Source organism: Schistocerca serialis, chromosome 1 (genome assembly GCF_023864345.2).
Source record: "Schistocerca serialis cubense isolate TAMUIC-IGC-003099 chromosome 1, iqSchSeri2.2, whole genome shotgun sequence".
NCBI classification, from domain to species: domain Eukaryota; kingdom Metazoa; phylum Arthropoda; class Insecta; order Orthoptera; family Acrididae; genus Schistocerca; species Schistocerca serialis.
Genome location: NC_064638.1, coordinates 140,563,021 through 140,586,289, shown reverse-complemented (window position 1 = coordinate 140,586,289; position 23,269 = coordinate 140,563,021). Strand labels below are relative to the sequence as shown.

Below are 23,269 nucleotides of genomic sequence, written 5' to 3'. Positions count from 1 at the left end.
GCACTGAAAGTTTCAAGTTCCTCATTGAGATATGACATTACTGATCTTTTATCTAGTTTACTGAACATAAATATCTTTCTGCTTGTTTTAATTGTCTGTTGTATTTGCGTAATCATTGTTGCCACAACTATGTCATGGTAACTGATACCAGTTTCAATGTGGACATCCTCAAAGACATAATGTGTATTTGCTGCCATTAGATCCAATGTATTTAGCTCATCGGTGGGGTTTCTAACTATCTTTTGTAGGTAGTTTTCAGAGAAGGCATTTAGTGAAGTGTCAAAGGAAGTCTTGTCACAACTACCACTAACAAAACTTATTTTCCCAATTAATAGTTGGATGATTAAATTCTCAACTGAGGATTACACTATGGCTGGGGTAACTTACATACATGTGAACTGAAAGTTTTCAGTTACCTCAGGAGATGAGTCTGGCGGACAACAGAAAGATCCATATTTTATGCTCACCTCTAATACTGAGTATTGTCCAAACAATCGCACATGCAGCTTCAATTTCTATATTGGTGGATTTGAGTTTCGTGTGTACTGCAACACACCACCTCTGTTTCCCACTTGCCTATCCGTTTTATATACGTAGAAGCAACAGGATTTGTGACTTCCTCACAGAAAAGTCATAGTTTGCAATAACTAATGGGAAGTCATCTAGAGAAATCAAAGTTATATCTGTGTTGCCCAAGGAAGCGTTGAAGGCCCTTTATTATTAATTTACATTGAGGATTTAAGAGACAATCTGAGCAGCTCTCTCAGGCTGCAGATGATGCCATTGTTTACTATAAAAGTAATCAGAAGATCAAAATGAAAACTGTACAGCACAAAAAGTGGCCTGTTGGCTCTAAATAAAACTTATGAGGTTCTTCAGTTGAGTATTAAAAATTTACATTAAATCTCAGTTGTATACACTTTTCAGGAGTAATGTTGTGCGATATAGGATACTTCCCGGACACTGAGGGGGGAAGATTTCGAAGAAGAGTAGCTCAATTCGCATCGTCATGAAATAGGGGAGAGCATGTCACAAATATGATGAGTGAAATGGGGTGGCAACTGTTGAAGCAAAGACTTTTTTGTGCTATGAGATCTTGTTCACAAAATTACAATCATAACTTTCCCCTCTGAATGTCAAATCAATTTGTTTACTCCCATCTAATACAAATGACAATTATGATAAAATAAGAGAAAACAGAGCTCTTTCACATAGATAGGTGTTTATTTTCTCCATGTGATATCCAAGAGTGGAATGGTCACGAAATAATCTTAAGGTGGTTCTATGAATTCTGTATCATCCAAGTGTGAGTGAGTAAGAGAAATTTTATAGATGTAGTACTGAAATATCTTCTTAAACTATTCCCAGCAGACAGAAAAACGAATAAAATAGTAAAACATTTACATTTGACTTAGCTGTAACACGTATTGTGATATACTCTTGTTGCCATTCTACTCTTAAGACATCTTCCGTTTAATGCACAGACTGCCACATGCCTAGCAATGGATGTTTAACCGCCAGGTCAGGCACACGGCGTAAGGCCTGAGGCTCTGCTGTTCCATGATGATCAATATATTACAAGGAATGGCATTAATTAAACATTTTAGTTTGCCAAGTGGAATTTTGTGGTCCACACTATCAGACTTTGACAAGGTTGCAAAACATAAAATATAATTTGTCTTGTTTAACAGTATCAGGACCTCATTTGTGAGACCTTACGTGGCTGTTTCTATGGACAATACCTTATGACAGCCAAACAGATGCAGTTCACGAGTTCTGGCCAGAAAAATGAGTCACTACACTATCAAAAGTTACAACCTAAAAAACATTTAAAAAGACTGGAACAGGTGAAATGAGTGAATAAAATGTGGTTTGTTTATCTTCAGTTTTGCTTATAGGCACCATACAGCACATTTAAATCCAAAAATAAATCAGCAAGTGTATACAGAGTTCTATCTTAGCCACATCAAGTCAACAATACTCCAGTAATTCACCAGAATGATGATCGCCACAGCAAGACTGCCAATCCCGATTGCCTTGTGAACCTCTTCATTTCCTTAGATGCTGTAGTTCGGAAATTTAAGTCTGTGGTGCACAGTGCCAGAAGTAGTAAATTCAATGCATTTGAATTTATCAGTTGGTACATTTTAACACCACTTTCAAGAAGTAATCGCCTTATTTGGCAAACAGCAACTTCAATTTATCATGTTAGTTATCTTCTGGGAACTCAAGATCATATAAATTATCTTGTGTTTGTATTACTTCAAATTGCCCTCTATTTCTGAAATGATGCATTCCTTCCCCCCCCCCCCCCCCCCCAGCATTGTACGCATGTGTGCCCCTTTTTTTTTAAGTAATAGACTGGAGAATTTTACAAAACTTACAGCAGCAGTTTCAATGTCTCAACAGTTTGTCCTCTGAAATTAATAAAACTCACTCTTTCTAATACAGGAAATTTAAACACAGGTGATGACCACCCCTTGTCCTCAATCCTCTTCAGTTATCTCCTTGTTTGTTTTAGGTGGAAACAAGACATAGCACTGCAGAATTGTGTTTAACACTATGACTGCCATGATTCCACTGGCAACCAGCAAAGTGTCTCGTGCCTGATGCCATGTGCCCACCTTCAGCCACAGCATGGTGTCACTCTGTGCCTGCCTGTGAGTGTGGCAGTCAATGTGTTAAAATTCCCATTTACACTATCTGCTTCACCAATATCTTCCCAGTTTTCTTCCTGTACTTTCTTTTAACACATTGACTGGTAGATACACAGTGTTTGATGTTTCACCACCAGGCCACGATGTCTGTCACAGCTGTCTGCTGCCTCATGTAAACCATTAACAAAACACTGATCAAGTAATTTTCTGTAACAGTATATTGCTTCTATGATCTGAGCTTGTTGGCATATTTTATTACTAATATCTGATCATACAATTACCAGACTAGAATAAGCTGGCTGTAGTCATCACAATACTTAGTTTTAAAGAATCTATTGCATCTGTAATAGGTACTTCAATTACCACCAACATTCAAGAAGCTTGCAGTGTTTTAAACTGTGTTATCTAGTTGGGAAAAACATTTAAAATTATGGACACTGGAAATGAAATTGTGTGAAGCAATGAATCTGATCACATGTGTACCTTACATTTTGAATTAACTCATGGAAGCTTGTATTCAGTTGACAAGGCTTTGCATGTGACACTTGTACTTACTGCCTATAACTGAAAAGTCGGTCAGTTAAGTTTCAAGGCAAAATAAATGTGTATAATTGCTGAAGAAAGTACTCATTGCTGCATACAGTGAATACAACAAATTCAAAAGTGACTAAGGATGTACGTACATACGCAGATGGAAGTTATGAACAAAAATTTGTACCTAGGCTGCGATTTGAACTATCATCTCCTGTTCACTAGGCAGTTTAGTTAACCACTATGCCACTCTGGCACAGTGGTTTTGTACAACTGCACAGACTACACTAGCACATGATGCTGGGGAAATATCTGAACTACATTACTTCAGAAGATCTCATTTTTTATTAGAACATACATAGGTAATAATTTGTAACATATGCAATCATAATTACATATAATTATTAAATCTTTTTCATAAAGCAGCAGTTGGACTTCTTAAAGTTATACTTAAAATGTGACCTGGTAAGTTTTCAATATCACTCACTGTTGGCTGCAATTTTTGAAACACACAAAGTGTCATCAGTGTGGGGGTTTCCATTTTTGTTATTTGTGTATGTACTTCAGTTATGGAAAGTTACAAACCACCCAAAAGTGTGTGTTAAGTCCCAAAGCAGTCATGTATCCCTACCAATCACCCATGAAACAGCTGTGTGGGATTGGCTATTTTTCCTCAATTTTGCTTTTTCCCATCCTTTAATTTCCATGATCACAAGTTCTCTATGTAAGCTACTCTAACAGAACAGAGCTTACTTTCACAAAGATCCAAATCCAGAAGTATTCTCTTCCAAAACTGATTGCATTCGTTTGCTTTTATACAAAACAAACTTTAGCATAGATGTGATTTCTCTCAAGCACCACATTATTTGCCCCAAAAATGTAAACTAGTTCAAAATCTACTACTGTGGAAGATTAAGCATCAGTTTTTGATGGAAAACAGTTGAAATTGTATTGTGAAGAAGATTGAAGTTTTCTGAAGTACCCAAAATATTTGTATGTTACGGTAACTGACTTGACAAAATCAGTATTAAGATTTTACAACTTGTCTCAAAGAATGTTGTGTTTTATGAAAGATAATGGACAAATTCTTTAACATTTACTCTCAATCAAAATGCAGTACAAAATAAAAGTGAGCAAATGAAGATTCCATTGGTCTTACTTGTTAGGTTTCCTTTCAGAATGACTGCAATCTTTATGACTTCTGGAGCTATCGTGCCTCAGCCTAGTTTTTGAATTTCCTTTTGTTCTCTAAATTCAATCGTGCCTGACAGCAAAACACCACTGGATTACATACACTGCTTCAACTGTTTGGAAATCCAGGTCCTGTGTATTTTTTTGCTGCGTATTCTAAGAGGAATTTGGGCAACAGTAACTGATCACTCATTTCCCTGTCAAAGGCAATACTTTATACTTACAAAATAACTGATGAATATTGTAGTTAGTAAGTAGTATCGGCCAGTCGATTGTTTCTTGAATGCCACATGTTTGCTGTATTGCCTGTCCTATAGGAACATGCAGACTTCAGTCCAAGTGTTAATATTTTACAGCAGTCAATACTGCCTCCACTACCACAATCTGTTAATCAGAAAACTATTTTATTCCAGCTCTAATGCCTTGATACTGATTTTCTGCATTGAGTTGTGAAAGCAATCTAGTTTCAATGAGACTTCATTCCCATTAGAAATAAAGTCAAACACCAACTTAAGACTAAGGTGCATTTTAATCGATATTGTGATCTGTCATTACACTGATGTGGAACTTGACCATGCGATGGAACACAGTTTACAAATAGCTCATAACATCCATTTGAAAGACCCCAAAATGGAAAATTCTTTTAATGAAAAACACTTAAAAACTGAAGCTCCAGGCTTTTGCTATTTGGAAGTTACATTATGGATATACCAAAGGCAATACATAGGGTTGCTGAAATGTTTCTGTACATATTTCATTTTGCATATTTTCCCGATCTTTCCAGTTAGTGACAGCATCCCTTGTGACTTGTAGGTATACACTCCATATTTAATAGAATTATTGTAATTTAACACTTAAAAGGAAAACTGAAGAATTATAATTACATGGCAAGCAAATTCCTGAAGGCTTTCGGTGCATATTTAACAAACCTTTACCTTCCATCAACTATAAAATAAGGTGGGAAGCACAAGGTTACTGTTGCCCAGTTTCCAGCAGCATGCAGAACCGAGCACTTTAACTACGCAAAGAAATTATGACTTTTGCTCCAAACACACACACACACATTTTTAAACTGTTACATTCAGTAGTCAGCACTGAGCTGTTACACACAGTATGACCATTATGTGGAACATGGATGTTCCATTTTATTTTAAAGGGGGTGAGGGTTTTTAAAATCTGAACACAATGAAAAATGTATTTCCACTGTCTTGAAAGCTAAAAACTTTATTCTAGTTCAACTCTAATTCTCTAAGGTGCCACCTATGGACATACACTTCAAACAATAACTAAACTTACATTAAAATTACTTCACAATTGACACTTTAGTAAGGCAAATGGTAGGGGGGCAGATGCCAGCCAATCACAGCTTTTTCTCAGGCTCCACAGGCACACTGATGCCCATTATATATGCATAAGCGTTGTTAGGTGAGTCTTGAGAAACTGGGATAGGGCCAGGCAGCAACATCAATAGGAGAGAAAAGTGTAAAACAGTGATTTTTGCATGCTGCAGTGCTATAAGAATATTTTATGCAAATAAAGCAAAACTATGTTAATAGTTAACACCTCATTGGATTCACAATCATTATTAAGTGATGTCTTACTCATTGCCATCCCTACAGTAGCAACTGCTACCACGACTGTCCCCACAACATACAGAAATAATGGAAGCAGTTTGTAAGCAGACTTTTTGGTGCACATACTACTACATATCATATCACACGAAGACAAAGCGTCACTCATAAACCAACAACTCCACACACCCATCACCAATGCCATCTGTCAATCACAAAACAATTTTAATCTGAATACACAATTATATTAATGCCTATACATTTGATACAATGTTATATTATTAGCCTACTCTGAAAAAGAGTATTGAGTGTTTCAAAGCAAATAAGAGCACACAGTGTGAAAACTAATTTTTGGTACTGTGTAATCCTAGTAAAATGCCAATTCTTGCAATGTATTAAGAGGCATAAATCAGTATTTAAACCAAAATTTTTGGTGTAAGCGAACAGCAACCAATCAGTCCAACACAAATGGCAGTTATCTTGCCAGTTTATATCACAACCAATTTTAAGAAGACAGTATTGTTAGTGCTAATCGTGTTTGTGCAGCATACAGCAGCAAGATTCACTTCCAAACTGCACAACATTGTGGTGCATGCAGTCACAAATATAATTCTCCAGCAGGCCTGTACGTGTATGATCAACAAAACATTAATGACACATCAAGTTACAGTTCTCACATCCAGTTTAGTGTTGCATTTGTGCACAATGAGAACAGTTAACTGTTAGTTTAAACAGAACAGTTAACCCAAGCACATTTCACATGGAAAAGGAAGCCATCGAAGCTAATTTACTATTGCATCAGTTTGTTCAAGCTGTACAGTAAGAGTTGTCCAAACTATGAGAGAATTGATAGCCAAACATACAAATGGCTAGGGCTAGTTTCACATACTATATACACAGGTATGTGTAAAACCAGAATAGTGTTAACGTAAAATCTCAAATAAGTGCAAGCAGTTTTGTATGGATTTAGGAAGCTGAACTTCTTAAGTAGGCATATAAATGTGTGATATTTCTTGGTTTTCCAGCTGCTAATTAGTACTTTTATTATAAGCACATATTTCAATGGTTGGCAGTCTTCAAACAGGTTTGAATCCATGCAGCAAACAAGACTAAATTCCTCCTGTAGAAACTATACTAGAACTCAAGATTTCCAAACCTACCAGACAGCACAAAAATTCCATATAAAGTGGTGAACCTCCATCTTACCAAAATCTATTGGTGTGTAGTAGCTCATAGTCCAATATGAAACAACCTACTTTGTCACCACATTTAGATATTAATTAATAAAGTATATTTCAAATACTTTGATAAATGTTCACAATCCCGCTTACCAACTAAACGCCACCCCCCACCCCACTATATTGACATAAATAGTGAACTCGAATCAACTCGATAAAATCCGAACAAATACTTTGACAAAATAAGCAGGAAACGTCACATTAGAAGCCCCTTCCACACAATTTGCGAATGTTAAAAAAAAAAAATTTTGAGTAATACTTACTTTTAACCTCAGTAATCTGGAGGCAGACTGATGAAATTTTAATCCAACGCGATCTGTAAAACTGGAGTACGGAGTAAACAGCAATTCTTCTCAGCAGAATGTTTTGTAAGTTATTTCTTTACAAATAAATTTGTGCCTTCAAGCAAAGTTTGCAGAAACCGGTGATAATTTAACAGTGCCTTGCTGAAAGTAAGACTATTTCAATAATAACATTGCAATCCAACATACTAGTTACATTTACATACCGCCACATTTGAATTTTAGTGACGACACGCAATACTGAATTACCATGGTGGATCAAGATTTCGAAGTTGGCCAATTTCCTTGCCTCCCCAATAACGATTCAGTGATATTAAAATTCACGCAGATCAAACTTTAGATCCTTACGTATTCATGCCACTACGAAGATCTAGACTTGAAACAAATGTTATGTAAATAATTATGGTATGAAATTTGTATTACCACCTACAATTTGGGCAAATTGTTAATTTCAATCACGTCCACTGCTGCAGCTTTTACAATTTCACTCGTGGCGTTAAATACTTCAAACAGTGAAAACCAGAAAATGATTTCAGGCAAATAATCCCTATAAAAATAATTAAATTCACCCAATTTAATGTTACTTACCATTTCACATAACTGCAATTACGTTTTACTGCGTAATACTAATATTACAAGGCAAGTCTGAAATTCAAAATATGAAACGCACATATTACCAATATGGCGACTTCCGCCTTCCACTAACGGCGTCATTTTGTGAGGCCATACAGATGCAAAACAAGAAACACTTTTAGTGACACAAAATGGGAAAAAATGGAACAAGGTTATGAAAATAACTATCAAAACTTAGTAGGATTAGTTACTCAACATTTTTACTTTCCTGAATGGCAATTGAAACTTGATGTCTAATTATTACGAGTTACAGTATAGGTACTCTTAAAGACAAAAAAACAAAAGGTGTCCTCATACGACATTAAGCTCTCATACAAAAAGTACCTCATAACATTCACAAGCTTTAGGGTCGATCTTGATCACAGTCGCGGCTTATATGGCCGGCCTTGCCACAGTTGTAACAGCTCTTCCCACCGGATCCATCAGGGCAGTTGCGAGCGATGTGCCCGGTTCGGTTGCAGTTGTAGCAGGAAAGTCTTGATCGCCCGTAATCATTGGATTCTGGACATTCTCGTGCAATATGCCCCGTCTTATTGCAGTTGTAGCACGTCGGGCCTCCATCCATATTCTGCTGGCAATCTCTTGAGATGTGACCAACTGCATTGCACCGGTAGCACCGATCTTGCTCTTCACGGCACTCGCGGGCAAAATGTCCATAGCCGTTACATTTGTAACACTTCGGATCAGCTCGCCCACCGCCGCCTCCTCCACCACGGCTAAATCCACCTCCTTGCGGGCACTCTCTTGCAAAGTGTCCTGTACGGTTGCATTTGTAGCACACGCTGGAACTCATAATAATATATTTACTGCACGACAGAACACTACCACACCACACCTGCCTCTCACACACCACGTGGGAAAGTGAATGAGTGGTACTACTTCCTGCTAGTTCCGCTCGAATGTACAGCCTTCTAGATAGCAAAGTCCGTGGTTCTGTGCAGTGACTCCACAACCGAAACTCGCTGAAATATTATTGTAATGATTGTCACTGGATTGGCAAATTTTAGTCGAGTATTACAGTGATGTTGAAAATGAAAACGAACATCATATTGCCAGATAGTTCTTCTAAGGTGAGTAATCAATAATTGTGAATTTATCTGTGATGCTGTACCAGAACCGTTGAGATCTCTGCTCCCAGCGACTTCTGTATAATCTTTGTGTTTAATATCTGTCGCGAACTGAAGAAGAAGTAACTGAGTAAAATGGCTGATGATTGTGAAAAGCCAATGTCTTCGCCAGGCAATTATGACGAAAAAGATGAACATACCGACGAAGAGGAGGACGATTACCGTCCGATGATGAAAGGAAGGGGCAGAGGTGTTTTCAGGTAATATAAATTTTCAGCATTGGGAATTTTACCTGTCGAAATAAGTAATACTTTGAGAAGCCGGCGATTTTAATTTCCCAATAGCTACTTAAACAACGATACCGATTAAATGAATACAGAGTTCTGAAGTACTTGTATTGTCTGTTTTGCCGCTTATGTGTCACGTGACACCTCTTACGCTGAAGTTATACCAGTTTCACTACACTATTTTCTTGCACCTTTTTTCTTTTTTTTCCTTTGTTTCTTTGGGAAGACTATTTGATACGAAGAAATGGAAATGGATTGATGACAGCGATTGTTCCTAAAATTTTTGATACCAGTTATGATAGTTCTGGCGGTGACTCTATAGTTACACCTGTTTACACTGTAAGGACTGAAGCGAAATACTATTAAGAGGACAGTCACAGAAAGGAAAGCGGGGGGAGGGGAGACCAAAATTATGGGTTTATTTCAATATAGTGGATTTGGAGACTGTAGAGAGACAGTAATGACGACGATTACTTAAATTCATCTGGACTATGCCTATTAGACACAGCCCTGTTTACTTGATAATGTATTTTATCAGAAGTTCATAGAAATTAATGCTAAACTGTCACATCCAATTTGTTTCCTTGTTCGTCGAAACAATGATACTATTTCAGTATCATGCCTTACCTAAAACTAAAATGTAATATTTCGTACAAAATTAATAGTTCTATTTTAAATTTAAGGAAATAGGCTTTTCCTTTGTTAATGTCATATCATTGCCAGATCTTGTGTCAAAATCGTGGGCCATCCTCGCAAACCCCATAAGATACTTTTTATGCAGGTCACAGGTTTAAAACAGGGGACACAAGATTTAGCATCTTGTTAATGCTGAGGTGTTTAGAAATGGGACACATGTTCGGATTTGAAAAGAATGGGGAAGAAATAAAATGTAATTTTCAAAGCAGTCATTGTGGGAGTAGCATTAAGTAATTTAAAATGTATATAACAAAAAAAAAACACTTCTTAATAATAAAGTAGCTGATTTTCTACTTTTGTCATTGCCTTTGTATGAAACTGTGCATCTGGCAACACTGAGTAAATGTTAAAGAATAATAATTCTGGTTTTCTTGTGTGTAGGTACTGAAATTGAGGATAAGTTAGAAATAAAGACCATGTATTGTGTAGAGGGATACTCCTATATTACAACAGGAAAAACAACTTTATGACTGATCCACAGAATTGAGAACAGTCTTCCCTTTCAAGTGATTTTTCGTAGTCTGCATTGTTTTTTTTTTTTTTGTTGACTGAAGGGAAAAAAAAGTCCAGCCCCATGATAAACAGTGCATTTTCTGGCTGCTACTTATAAATTAACACAGAGGAATTATCAGGAAATTTCTAAAATATGTATATCTAATTTGTTGTTGCGTTTGGAGTGCTGTGACAGCTTCCAGCTTTTTACATAATTGGTTCTTAAGAAAAATCAGAAGACATAGTGTGCATTAGAAGGAAAAATAATTAGGAGTAATGTTATGAAAATTGGTATCATTCATGTTTGTTTTTAGGTTTGCTGAGAATGTTTCTTCAGTGATGTGGAACATGTGGCTCAAATTTAAAAATGTTTAGTCTATAAATTCTAATTCTGTAGACACTTTGACAGGGCCTCAGTTTAAAAATATATAGTTTTTAAATACTAATTTTGGCAGTATTCTGACAGTTAACATTCATTACTGTGTTATACATCATTGCTACTTTTTCACTGACTAGGAAGGAAGAAATTAAAAAAAAAAAATCTTTCTGCATTATATTACACACCTGTTATTTCCTCTTCATCTAGTACTACTACTACTACTACTACTACTACAGCTTGCTTAGTATTTACATGTCTAAACTGAAAATTTTTCATTAGCAAGTTCCCTACATGCTGTAATAATTTGAGTCTGTTTTGCGTAGAGCATTGTGAAATATACTACTAAGAGAGGTCATCAGATCTAAATGATCTATTCTGGTATTGTTTTGAATTCATAAGAAAGTTGTCATTATTCACTGCATGATAAATGGTAACCCTCACTCCTATTATTGTCTTGACAAGCCAATGGTCTTAAAGAGAAGGCAAGCTGATATCATTTTCTGTAGGTAAGAAATCACTGTGGTGGTCAGACTATTGTTTGTTTATTCAACATTTGAGGCTGTCAAATAACATCAAGAAATATACAGTTGTAGTTCAGTAACAATTAAAAATGTAACAGAAGCTGGAGATTCCAAAAGATGGTTAATAGATAAGGAACTTTGTTGGTAACAGAGGGATGTTTCCTTTAAAATTGTTTATCAGTAAACGATGAGGCCAGCATCTTGAACAAAACAGTAGCAAACAAGGTATACATCACACACTAATTATATATCTTGCAACACATTCCATTTGTTGATTGTCATATTTAAACTGAAGGCCAAGATTAGGTAACAAGATGAACTGCTGACTGAATGTGTCTGATCATTTCAGGAGTGTCTTTGTGGTGCATTCTTTTAATTCAGGCAATAAATGAAGGAGCCTCCACCTGAGAGTAGGGTCAGGTTCTACTTGTCTGCTTTGACCAATGATGGCATATTACATGTGAAGAGTCAGTCATCTATTTTAGTTGCGAAGACAACCACAGAATGTTTTTAATAACAGGCAGAGTGCATCCTAGAAGAAGAAGACCACTGGATATACCGTTATCATTGAAAACAAACTATAAACATGTGAAATATAACAGTCAGCTAAAAAAATGAAATTAACGGGACAACTGTGGGAACGATGTGGTTTTGGGCAGGAACGTACTTTTAAAAAGGAGGTTTCGTAAATGTAAGCTCATTCCAAAGCAACCAAGACATCGAAAAATAGGATACATGAATTCATCTGGAGTTAATGGAATGCAAATATATGGTAAATAAATTGGAATCAAATAATTCATTTGACCTATATAACTCAAAGTGTAGCACAGATACTAGACACTACCCTCACCAAAACATCGAAGAAATCATTTACATACAGGTCCAAATGAAAGTAATGAAACATGATATTGAAAACCGTCAATTGAAATAAATTTTCCAGAGAAACATCCACTACAAGAGTACTTCCCTGCTTACTTCAGATAAACAGCACACACGCGACTTCACACAACACATTTACATCAAGCGTTAAATATCCAAAAACCACACGACCGGAATCTAATATTTCACTTGACCTTTATAGCTCAAACGAAGACAGTGATAAAAAGAAACCCACACACTGCCTTAAGAACTTGTATCACAATTTTAATCAGACCTATATAGCTGAAACTTAGAAATTGATAACACACTCCCAAATCTGAGAGAGATTTTCCTTTGACAAACTAACTACAACCTCACAGTAAATGGAACGAAAACTGTGCTGCATACAACAAAATATTGAAACACAACTAAAAAGCAAAAGACAGACACAAGCATTCAGTCTTAACAAACCAACAAACTAAAACTGGCAGCTCAAAAACCAGAAACAAATAAATAATCAATAACTACCAAGGCTAGATCCAATCCAACTTAACCAATACCACAAACCTGATCCCCAGCATAATCATTCTCCTCAAGATTACCACCACAAATGACAGCACAACCCCTTAAAAAATCCATTTCAAATACACCGCACTTAGTCAAAATGATGTTAAAGATATAATTATAAGAATTAAGCTTATTATTGAGATCACTATAAGCTTCTCTCTCAACAATTTGAGCTATGCACTTAAGTTCCTGCATAACATACCCCTCAACAAATACGTCACAATACAAAAAAACAGCCCAATAGCTGTAAGAAACAACATAATAATAATTATCACTAATTGTTTCAGTTGCTGCAATTTAAAATGTGCTCTTAGATTCCTGTCCAGCCTTAGCTTCGGAAATAGAGCCAAGCACAAAAAGGAACAGCAAAAATCTTGGTCAAAACAGGAATATAAATGTAATCACTACTACTTTGTGTGACAACAGTTTAAGCTGTCCTCTTACATTCCGCCCCAACCACACCCTCGTAAATCATAATGTATTTGATACAAGCAGCATAGTTTACAAATATCATAGTTTACACTAGTTATTAAGACAACCACATACAACATTTAATAGCAGGCCACTTTGCTTTGTAAACTAGTGGTGTCAAATCTGTTGGGACCGGTGTGACATGAGAGGCTACAACTACTGCTCTGCATGTGAAGTAAAATGTTACGCTCATCATATAGTTATGCAAGCTAGGGAGATAACATTACTGGAAATACAGAAATCCACAAGCATATAATTGCTAACTTCTGTCATGTGTTGTTTTTCCTCTAGATAAGTCATTTGCCACATGACAGTGGCCTAAGAAACAGTAAACAAGTTAGTGAATAAATACTAACATGTACAGAGTATCAAGAAAGAGTCTCTCTCTCTTGTCATTAATTTTTCCTATGCTTATTATGGTACCAGTGATCTTATATGTCTATTTTTGGAATTCATTGTTTTAGAACAGTTGGTGTATTACAGAATGATCATTTACATACAATGATTGTGGGCCTTCTCCATATGCATCTATTTCAATCATTGTTCTATGAAACTGAATTCTTAGCTATAGAAAATGGAAGAAAACAGAAATGGCAAATTGGCAGCTGTGAGTGACAGTCCTAAATTCAAATCAGACTGCAGTTCCTACTTAGGTTGCCCAATCTGTACAGAATGCGAGAAGATATCGTAAATGCTGTCAGGTACATGCAAATAGATAACTGTATGGATGTGACACTTGGAGTAGGTAATAATTGTATCGCTGTTTGAAGTGTAACTGTCCAAGAAGCAATGGAGCAGCAGATTCAAAATGGGAGTTCTCCTGTATCAAGAGTAACTGCGAAAGGTGAGAATTTTTATTGGAATCTAACTTGCCACTTTCTAGCTGAGAAGTTAAAGATACATTGTGACTTTACAGCCTTTATAGGAAAAATGTTTAAGTAGTTGACTAATTACCATTTGTTTTTGGTACTCTATGTGATCAACAGTATCCGGACACCTGGCTGAAAATAACTTAAAAGTTTGTAACGCCCTCCATCAGTAATGCTGGAATTCAGTATAGTGTTGGCCCACACTTAGTCTAGATCAGGGCTTCCCAACGTGTGGTCCGCGGGTCCGCCGGCTCTTTCTAGGGGGTCTGCGGCCACATTTCGCCAAATCGTGTAAAATAATGAGTAAAATTATTGAATAAAAATGTGAAAATCAAATTCATCACTTTTTTCGTGTGAAAAACTTGTACTTTTTTTACTTCAGGTCGTATTCCCAAGCAGCCTTTGCGGTTCCTAAGTGAGAACGCATACACAGTTTAGTGTCGGAGAATGCGGCTTCTCTGGTTGACTGTATCGCAACAATACGGGGGTCGTTTGTGAGCCGGCTTACGGCGCTAAATGCGCCGTAACCTTGTATGCGAGTGGAGCGAGCTTTGTCGACCAGTCACAGCGCTCGCTGGCACGTATGCGGCCCCAGGCATCATTAAATGTTAAACTTGCTTTGTCAGTGCAGTACCTATTTCACAAGTCGATTTTTGACCTTCAAGTTGTTTTCGTTCATCTCTAAACCAAAGGCTATTGATACTTTGGGGGGGGGTGGGGGGGGGGTGGGTGTCATTGCGAACATGGCACTCGCATTAAGAAGCTTTCAGTTCCCATGGCTTTAGCTCTGAAATTTAAAGTTACTGTGCTCTTGACTAACTAGGGGTCCACCATGGATTTTCGACTGAAGAAGGGGTCTGCTAGCTGAAAAGATTGGGAAGCCCTGGTCTAGATGACAGCTTCCACTCTCGCAGGTATACATTCAATCATGTGCTGCGAGGTTTCTTGGGGATTGGCAGCCCATTCTTCACACAGTGCTGCACTGAGGAGAGGTATTGATGTTGGTCAGTGAGGCCTGGCACGAAGTTGGTGTTCCAAAACATCCCAAGGGTATTCTGTATGATTCAGGTCAGGACTCTGTGCAAGCCAGTCCGTTACAGGGATTGTGTAACCTCTCTGCCACAGGCCGTGCATTATGAACAGGTGCTCAATCATGTTGAAAGAGAGCAGTCACCATCCTTGAATTGCTCTTCAACAGTGGGAAGCAAGAAGGTGCTTAAAACATCAATGTAGGCCTGTGTTGTGATAGTGCCATGCAAAACAATAGAGGTTGCAAGCCCCCTCAATGAAAAACATGACCTCACCATAACACCACCGCCTCCGAATTGTACTGTTGGCACTACACACACTGGCAGATGACATTCACTGGGCATTCGCCATACCCACACCTTGCCATCAGATCATCACATTGTGTACTGTAATTCATCACTTAACACAACATTTTTCCACTGTTCAATTGTCCAGTGTCATTGTTTATGCTGCTTCCTGTGTTATGGTCTGGATATATTTCTGCCTATTGCACATTACGACCCTCTTCAACTGTCCGCAATCTCTGTCAGTCAGCAGACGAGGTCGGCCTGTACACTTATGTGCTGTATGTGTCCATTCGCATTTCCACTTCACTATCACGTTGGAAACAGTGGACCTAGGAATGTTTAGGAGTGTGGAAATCTCATGTACAGACGTATGACATGAGTGACACCCAATCACCTGACCACGTTTGAAGTCTGTAAGTCCCGTGTAGCACCCCCTTTCTGCTTTCTCACGATGTCTAATGACTACTGAGGTGCTTATATAGAGTAGGTGGCAGCACAATGCACCTAATATAAAAAGCATATGTTTTTGGGGGCATCCGGATACTTTCAATCACATAGTGTATGTTTTGTAGAGCACAAAGTCAAATTCAGTTGTTTGAATTCAGTTGTTTTCAGTGTTGTGGACTACAGTAAGTGTGAAGTCAGTTTTAGAGATTACACGTCTGTGAGGAAAGTATTCATTTATTAACATAACTAGGTTGAGGAACAGTTCATAGCTGGGACTTTAGTGTGTACTGTATGTCTCTCCTCAGCCATCAGGCATATTTCGTCTGACTTTTTTTTTTTTTTCAGATCTTTGCAAACTGTTTCTCTTAATGTGTAGATGGAATTGTCCATAGATATACTGAACATCTTGTGTTTTATGTTTCCCAGTATAAACAGAAAACTCATTACAAATAAGTGTTTTTTCATGTAGCATTTAATGTAACCATTTCATTGGGCATGTGGGGACACGGGTGATACGGAACATAGCACACATGTGCTAGTTGCACATGAAAATCTCTGAAATCACGCTAATTTATCTTTAAATATGGAAGAGGGTGTGGTCACGGATGAGGAAGTGGGGGAGGAAAAATGGGGAATGGTTAACACATTGGAGACTGGCCACTTAGAAGAATGTCAAGCCTAGAAAACGATATGCCATTATTGAAAGTGGCAATGGAACACATGCAATTGATCTATCGTTATGAAAGTCAATGTTTATTTTTTCACATTTACTTTAGTTCTTTGACAGATTACAAATTTTAAAATAATGATGACAGTATAGTTAATCATAAAAAAAAGAGCTATTGAGCATTTTTTTCTCTTTAACATCCAAAATTTCTTGCTCACTCAACAGACTTGATGTATTTGTAGCAGAATTACATCAAACTGCAAAACCTCAGGAGTACATGTACGAAATTATATTAACTCGACCAGATATTAGCTGAGAGATTTGAAACAGCAGCTGTTACATTACTAATGTTTCATTTGAAATAATTCTAGAAATTGACAACAGAAGGCAGCATCTGCAAAGGGACAGATATTGAGGTGTGCATACTAAATGAGTTCAGTTTACGAGTGATAGGTGACTTGTACAACAAGAAAATTGTGGCCCAAGCTATATTCAGCTGCGTTTTTTTTTTTTTTTTTTTTTTTTTTTTTTTTAACAGTGTTGTGGCCCTAGTGATACTTGGTCTTAGTCTCAGAAATGTTAAATGAGATTATGCTAATGTTGAACTTGTAGATGTGAGGAGGGTAAGTGGCAGGCACCTGTGCAAAGGGACAGGCAGGGTTTTGAAATATGCTAAAGGAATAGTAAAATGAGGTATCATGGAACCTGGACTAACATAAATAAAGAAAAGGGTGACATATAAGAGGTAGCGTTGAGTAAAAAAGAAATGTGGCAAATATGAGGCTGACATGGAGCAGGAAGATGAATGGTGTAGAAACTGGTGAAAGTGGCTAGAACTATATGGGGACAGAAACTTGTATTTTATGGAGCGAAACGAGAGCCCTAGCAGTTAGTAGTGCTCCTGCCAGTTTTTCAGCTGTGAAGCACAAAAGGCTGCCAAAGGTGCCTGAGTCTTGTTTAGAGCTGCTGTAACACTGAGGTGTTACCATAATCTTATGTATAGTCATACTGCATGATTGGTTGTGGTACTTCCTTGAAGCAGTTGTATGATTTACATGTAGACAGCAGGACTCTTAAACCCTCCAGTCTAAATGATCAGATAGTTTGTTGGAATTATGTTTTTAATTCACTGTAGATTTTGTAGGAATTTCCAATTTCTTGAACCCTAGCAAATCTACTTTTGTGTCTCGTATTGTGATTGTGCATACCACAGTTCAGTATGAATGATTATCGACAACAAAAAAGGCCACGAAGGAGTAAATGTGCCAGAAAGTGAGTGTAAGAATTCAAAGGTCCTTAAAAGCACCTCTGCAAGCTGAGCAGTTATCTACTTCACACAATATCCTAACTGTTTACTTCCACTGAATACATAACTTAGCTGCATTTCATCAAAAGGTATTTCTTTAAAACAACCGAGATTGAAGATATGCAAAATAAGCATGCATCTATTTCCTTAGGTTAACATAATGAGAAATACTTTGAAGGGCAAAACATGCTGAACTGAGTTGCTTGAGTAGTTTATCTATATGTTGATTCATTTAAACATGTTATTCAGCTAAACTCCAAGGAATTTTACAGTGTTTCATTGACTGTATGCGTCCAGTGGTAGCATGTCTTATATGAAAGTGCATAATATGAGTTTGTGAGATTTAAGACAAGTTGTTAGCTGTGAACTGTTTGTAGTGCTGTTCAGCTATTACCTTTGCTGTGCCTGGTAATGCTGAGTTTGCACTCTTGATTGATATGCATGTGTCATTATAAAACATTACAGAAGTTAAAGAAACTGGAATGTCAATGTAGGTTATAAAAACAAGAGTGGACCCAATTATTTGGGACCCTGTAATATTACCTTGTTTTATGGTAGCTACTCTGTTGTGACAGTGTCAGTGTACTCCCTGCTTTTTGTTATAATGGTAGACTTAATACACACAAGAGTGATGTCATTAATGTCAGCGTATTTCACTGAAAATTATTGACCCGTTGTCTGCTGCTATGAAAACCTTTACTATTTCTTATCAGTTTAGATTGTTCCAAATCATAAGGCACAAGAAGTTCTTCAATCATACTTTGCGTGGGTACGTGCATGACATTCCACCCTACTCAATATTAAACACACATAACTCAACGCAGAGATTTTAAACATTGTTCAGAAGACCTGTATGCACAGGAGGGGTGTGGTGTACTATGTATTGTTGACATATTGGCAGTTCTGAACAATGTCTAAATCCTTTTGTTGAATTTTGGTGTTCAGGTTATTGGAGTTATGTATAGTGGGATGGATTATCATATGCATACTGTAATTGGAGGGAAAGGGGAGGGAACTATGTTTGATGATGATTTTGTAACAATTGAAACTGGTAGCAAGAATAAGTTTTCATATCAGCTGATGGTGATACAATAAAATTTTGATAAATAACTGCAATTTGTAATCTGTGGAGCACCAGTTATTGAAAATAGTTAATGATGTTTTGGTTTGACAAGTAGACTTTTGTGGTCCACATTATCAAAAGCTTTGGTAAGGTCACAGAATATACCAACAGGATCCATACTCCTTGTTTGGCTCTGCCATGATTTCATTTGTGAGATTTTATATTGCTTTTATATGGAGAATCGTTTACAAATGCCAAACTGACAAGCATTTAACAAGTTCTGTCCAGAAAAATACCAATATAGGTAGAAGTGCAAAGAAATTATAACTCTTCCCCCCCCGCCACCCCCATTTGTGTATGTCTCTCTCAATGCCCCACATAAACCCGATGAGATTATTCTATAAGTCAATGACTGATAGTGTCGGCATAAGATTCGGACAATCCTCAGTAAGACACATCATCAGACATTAGGATTACCACACACTATTGACCTGGGAAATCTTGTAATCTAATTGAGGGCTGTATTTTGGAAACTGTCTGTTCGTGGTGCACACACTGCCTGCTGCATTAAATACATTGACTTTAATTTGGTTTTTATTAGTCAGTGTGTTCCAAAGAATAGAATACTTTAATTAGAGATGTTAATCACTAACTGCCCTTGCATTTTTATGTCCAGTTTTTCCTTTGTTTGTGGCATGGAGATAAAGACTGAAAGTACTGTAGGAATGTGTTGATGGAAAAGTTGAAGTTCCTGTGTACACCGAGGCCACAACGCAAGAAGATAATAGGGGAGATGCAATACATTTTGATCAGAATGTAATTATTGCACTTCCATTACAGAAGCATCAGATTCCAACTATTCTGTCTGCTTTGACGCAAGGTGTCATCAATATGGCTGAAATGGCCATTCTCAGTGAATCCAATATGGTGCCTATGACGACACTACATACACACAGCAACAAACATGAAAATACATACTGTATGGGAACTGTAACTTGGCATGTTGGGCCCCATAGTTCCAGACCGGAAACTATCAGCAGCAGTCGGAGATTTTGTGGTGTGGTGTGACATGGCGATATGTACATGTTGCCAACTGTGGGGAATAGACTGCATTTGTCTTCTGCTTCGTTGCCTGCTATATCGATCGCTTGGATGTGCTGTTGCTGTCAATGTGCAGCATCTGGTTTCCACTGTTTTTGAAAATGAGTGATGATCCATTGCGGGAGTGACCATCAACTCCAGTTCAGTAAAAGAATCCTGTTATGAGGAGCACTTCTTATAAAACAATAAATGTAGTGAAGTGCTGCGGTGATGAAAAAAAAAACTAAAAATCACTGTTGCACCTGATTTGGCAGTCTTCCCTCAGAGTTGCGACATACACTGGGAAGAGCCTGCGTAGTATTGTGAGAGTTAGAGAATTTGCCAGGAATCAGCCAGATGCCTCCCCAGGAACTCCTGGCAAAAAGAGCTTAGTTTCAATTATAATCCTATTAGAGAATATTTCTAAATAGCTCCACATTTGATTGTAATTAATTTAAAATGTGTGCTCTTTTACTGGTAGAGCCAATAGAAAGACAGATGCTTCAGTGATGACTAATCATACACTTTAACCCATTTCCAAAAATATTCAAATGCAATTTCACTTCATAAAAAAGTGTTTTATTCTCTTCAACTTGGGGAAAAGGTGGGGAAATTGAAGTAGTTGTTGATGACTTAACAAATGAGTCATCAGGGACACAATAGAAGAGATTTACACTGTGCAAAAGGTTGTGCCCACTGTGCGAAAACTTCTGCCAGTTCTTGAACAGAAGATTGGTTGGAGTTGCAGTACCACCTCTCTCAGAAAAGCGTTAAAGTCCGTTGGTTTCGTGTGGAGAAAGGTTGAAAACAAGAGGACTTTAGTTATTGGAATGTGGCGACATTGTGCATTGGTGGGCCCGGTTCCTCATCGAGTTGAAAAGTATCAGGGAGGCTGGCACAGAAATTTTTTTATTTGGACGAATCCTGGATGGACAGTAACCTAATGTGCGGCAAACACTGGGGGGGGGGGGGGGGGGGGGGAAGATGTGGGCGTTACTGTGTGGGGAAGCGTCTCCAGAAGACTAATAGAAGTGTGGGTTCTAAAAATGGATTCATTAGGCAGGCAGAGCGAAAGTTCTGGACCAAATCAACACAGGGAGATTACCATGGGCTGATGAATTCAGCCAGTTTCAAAAAATGGTTTGAAGATTTTGTACTCCCAAATCTTCCTCTACAATCTGTAATAATCATGGACAATGCACCTTATCACAGCAGACAACTCAACAAACTGCCCACCAAATACGATAGAGCATCTATGATACAGTAGCTGCAGAATAGAAAAATCCAATGTCATGAGAGTATGACAAAGGAGGATCTGTACCCCAGGATTCGGGAGAATAGGGCGACAGCGAAGTCATATGCAGTTGACACACTGGCAAAAAGAGAGGGCCAGAAAGCGATTCGCGTGTCTCGTCATTTGTGATTTGAATGCCATTGAGCTAGCATGGGCAAAAATAGACTCTTTTGAGAGTGCAACATTACAGGTGATATGTCATCTGAAAATCTGTTGACTCTTGCAAGAGTTCATTTTCAGGCTGTTACTAAGAATACTAGAAAGGTTACTTCGAAAAGGTACACCACCTTGACCAGGAGTACTGGAGGCGTGACATTGTGATGGAAATAACCATTGACAACCTCATTGTCGACAGCGGCACTTCAGATACCATTGACGAGTCGGTGAAAACAATTACATGCCAAAGTGAAACTGTTAGTGCATTGGAATTATCAGAAGCTTCTGCAAAATTGGCCTGTTTCATTCTTGTTTCATTATAAATTTGTGTTGAATATTGTTGTAGCTTTGCTGAAATGTGTGGAATCCACTAAATTTTAAAAATAAATAGTAAGTTATCTTCCATTCCTAGTGTTGTAATTTGTTCTTTTACCTACTTGTAATTCAGCATTTACTTTGACACAGTAACTGATAACGTAGGACGTTAATGCCTTTATTTAATATGTCAGTACAAACAGTGATCTCAGTTTCGATAGTACAAAGTATTTAACTGACGATTAACTCTGTACTAGTCATAGCTGCTTTTGTGGAAGTTTAAGAAACACGTTTGTGTTGCCTACACTGAGCACTTGCAGTACATGGAGGTGGAGATTGTTCCCCTCCTCACCCTGTCTCTCCCCTCAACAGCCCTAGTGCTCACTCCCTGCACCACACACAGGGAGGTGCCTAGTAATAGTTTGCGTTTAGTATAAATAAGGCAGTAACATCTCCCTCCAAAAATACAATCAGACTAACTAGGCAGCGACGGGAAATTGGGGGTTATAGGCACATACCACGATCCCAAAACACACAACATGAAGAGAGAAAAAAAATTACAACATTCTGCTACATCAACAAAGTCCTAAGGATTCGAAAGCTTCTCTTGAGCTATATAGCTCGATAGCAACTGTTGATACCACAAAAACAAGACCTACAACTACGAAAATAGGAATCGGACATTTCCTTTGACCTATGTCGGTCAATCACAGCTGACTATACCAAAACACCAACACAAACACCTACAACTTAAATTATGATAATTGGAATTGGACATTTCCCTTGACCTGTGCAGGTGAACCATAGCTGACAATACCAAAAAACCAACTACTGTGAAAAATAAAACCAAAACCACACCACCTCAGAAATGTTCATCATAAATACACAAAACATCGCACACACCCAATGCTGCCGCCGCCAGCACCACCACCACCACCACCACCAGAGGGCACCATCAAGCACAACGTGATGACATCTAAAAACACAACCAACTCATAAATTCTGCGCTGTAATGGCGTCACACACACCACCACCCCTATGTCGTGTGTCAAAGCAGACAAGTGGAATCGGATGCTTCCGTTGACCCTAAAGCAAGTGTGTATAGACTTGAAAATTACTGTACAACGTGCTTCATATCAAAGGCAGTTGAAAGTAGTTTAGGAGAGGACCAGTTTGGTTTCAGAATGAGTGTTTGGTAATCTGGAATAAAACAAGATCAGTGTGTCTGTGAATAATGAAAATGAGTGGGTGGTCACGTATTTTGTTTTGTGTGTCAGTCACATGTGTTCTAGAAG

General features: G+C 37.8%; 2 protein-coding genes and 1 long non-coding RNA gene across 3 annotated transcripts in view; 1 reads left to right on the top strand and 2 right to left on the bottom strand.

Moving 5' to 3' along the window:
- Positions 1 to 7,898, bottom strand: part of LOC126464382 (uncharacterized) — a 37,811-nt gene extending 29,913 nt beyond the window's left edge. The window contains exon 1 of the long non-coding RNA XR_007585964.1: positions 7,452 to 7,898. This is a non-coding gene — a long non-coding RNA (uncharacterized LOC126464382). The remainder of the gene's footprint in view (positions 1 to 7,451) is intronic.
- A 403-nt stretch (positions 7,899 to 8,301) lies between these two features.
- LOC126464366 (CCHC-type zinc finger nucleic acid binding protein-like) lies at positions 8,302 to 9,001 on the bottom strand. Its single transcript, XM_050096229.1, has one exon. The coding sequence runs from the start codon at positions 8,914 to 8,916 to the stop codon at positions 8,467 to 8,469; it is 450 nt and encodes a 149-aa protein (XP_049952186.1). The 5' UTR covers positions 8,917 to 9,001; the 3' UTR covers positions 8,302 to 8,466.
- Positions 9,002 to 9,297: 296 nt separating this feature from the next.
- The window catches only part of LOC126464350 (transcription elongation regulator 1), a 260,399-nt gene continuing 246,427 nt past the window's right edge, over positions 9,298 to 23,269 (top strand). Inside the window, exon 1 of the mRNA XM_050096228.1 lies at positions 9,298 to 9,450. Within this exon, the coding sequence (XP_049952185.1) occupies positions 9,326 to 9,450 (125 nt within the window). The 5' untranslated portion in view covers positions 9,298 to 9,325. The remainder of the gene's footprint in view (positions 9,451 to 23,269) is intronic.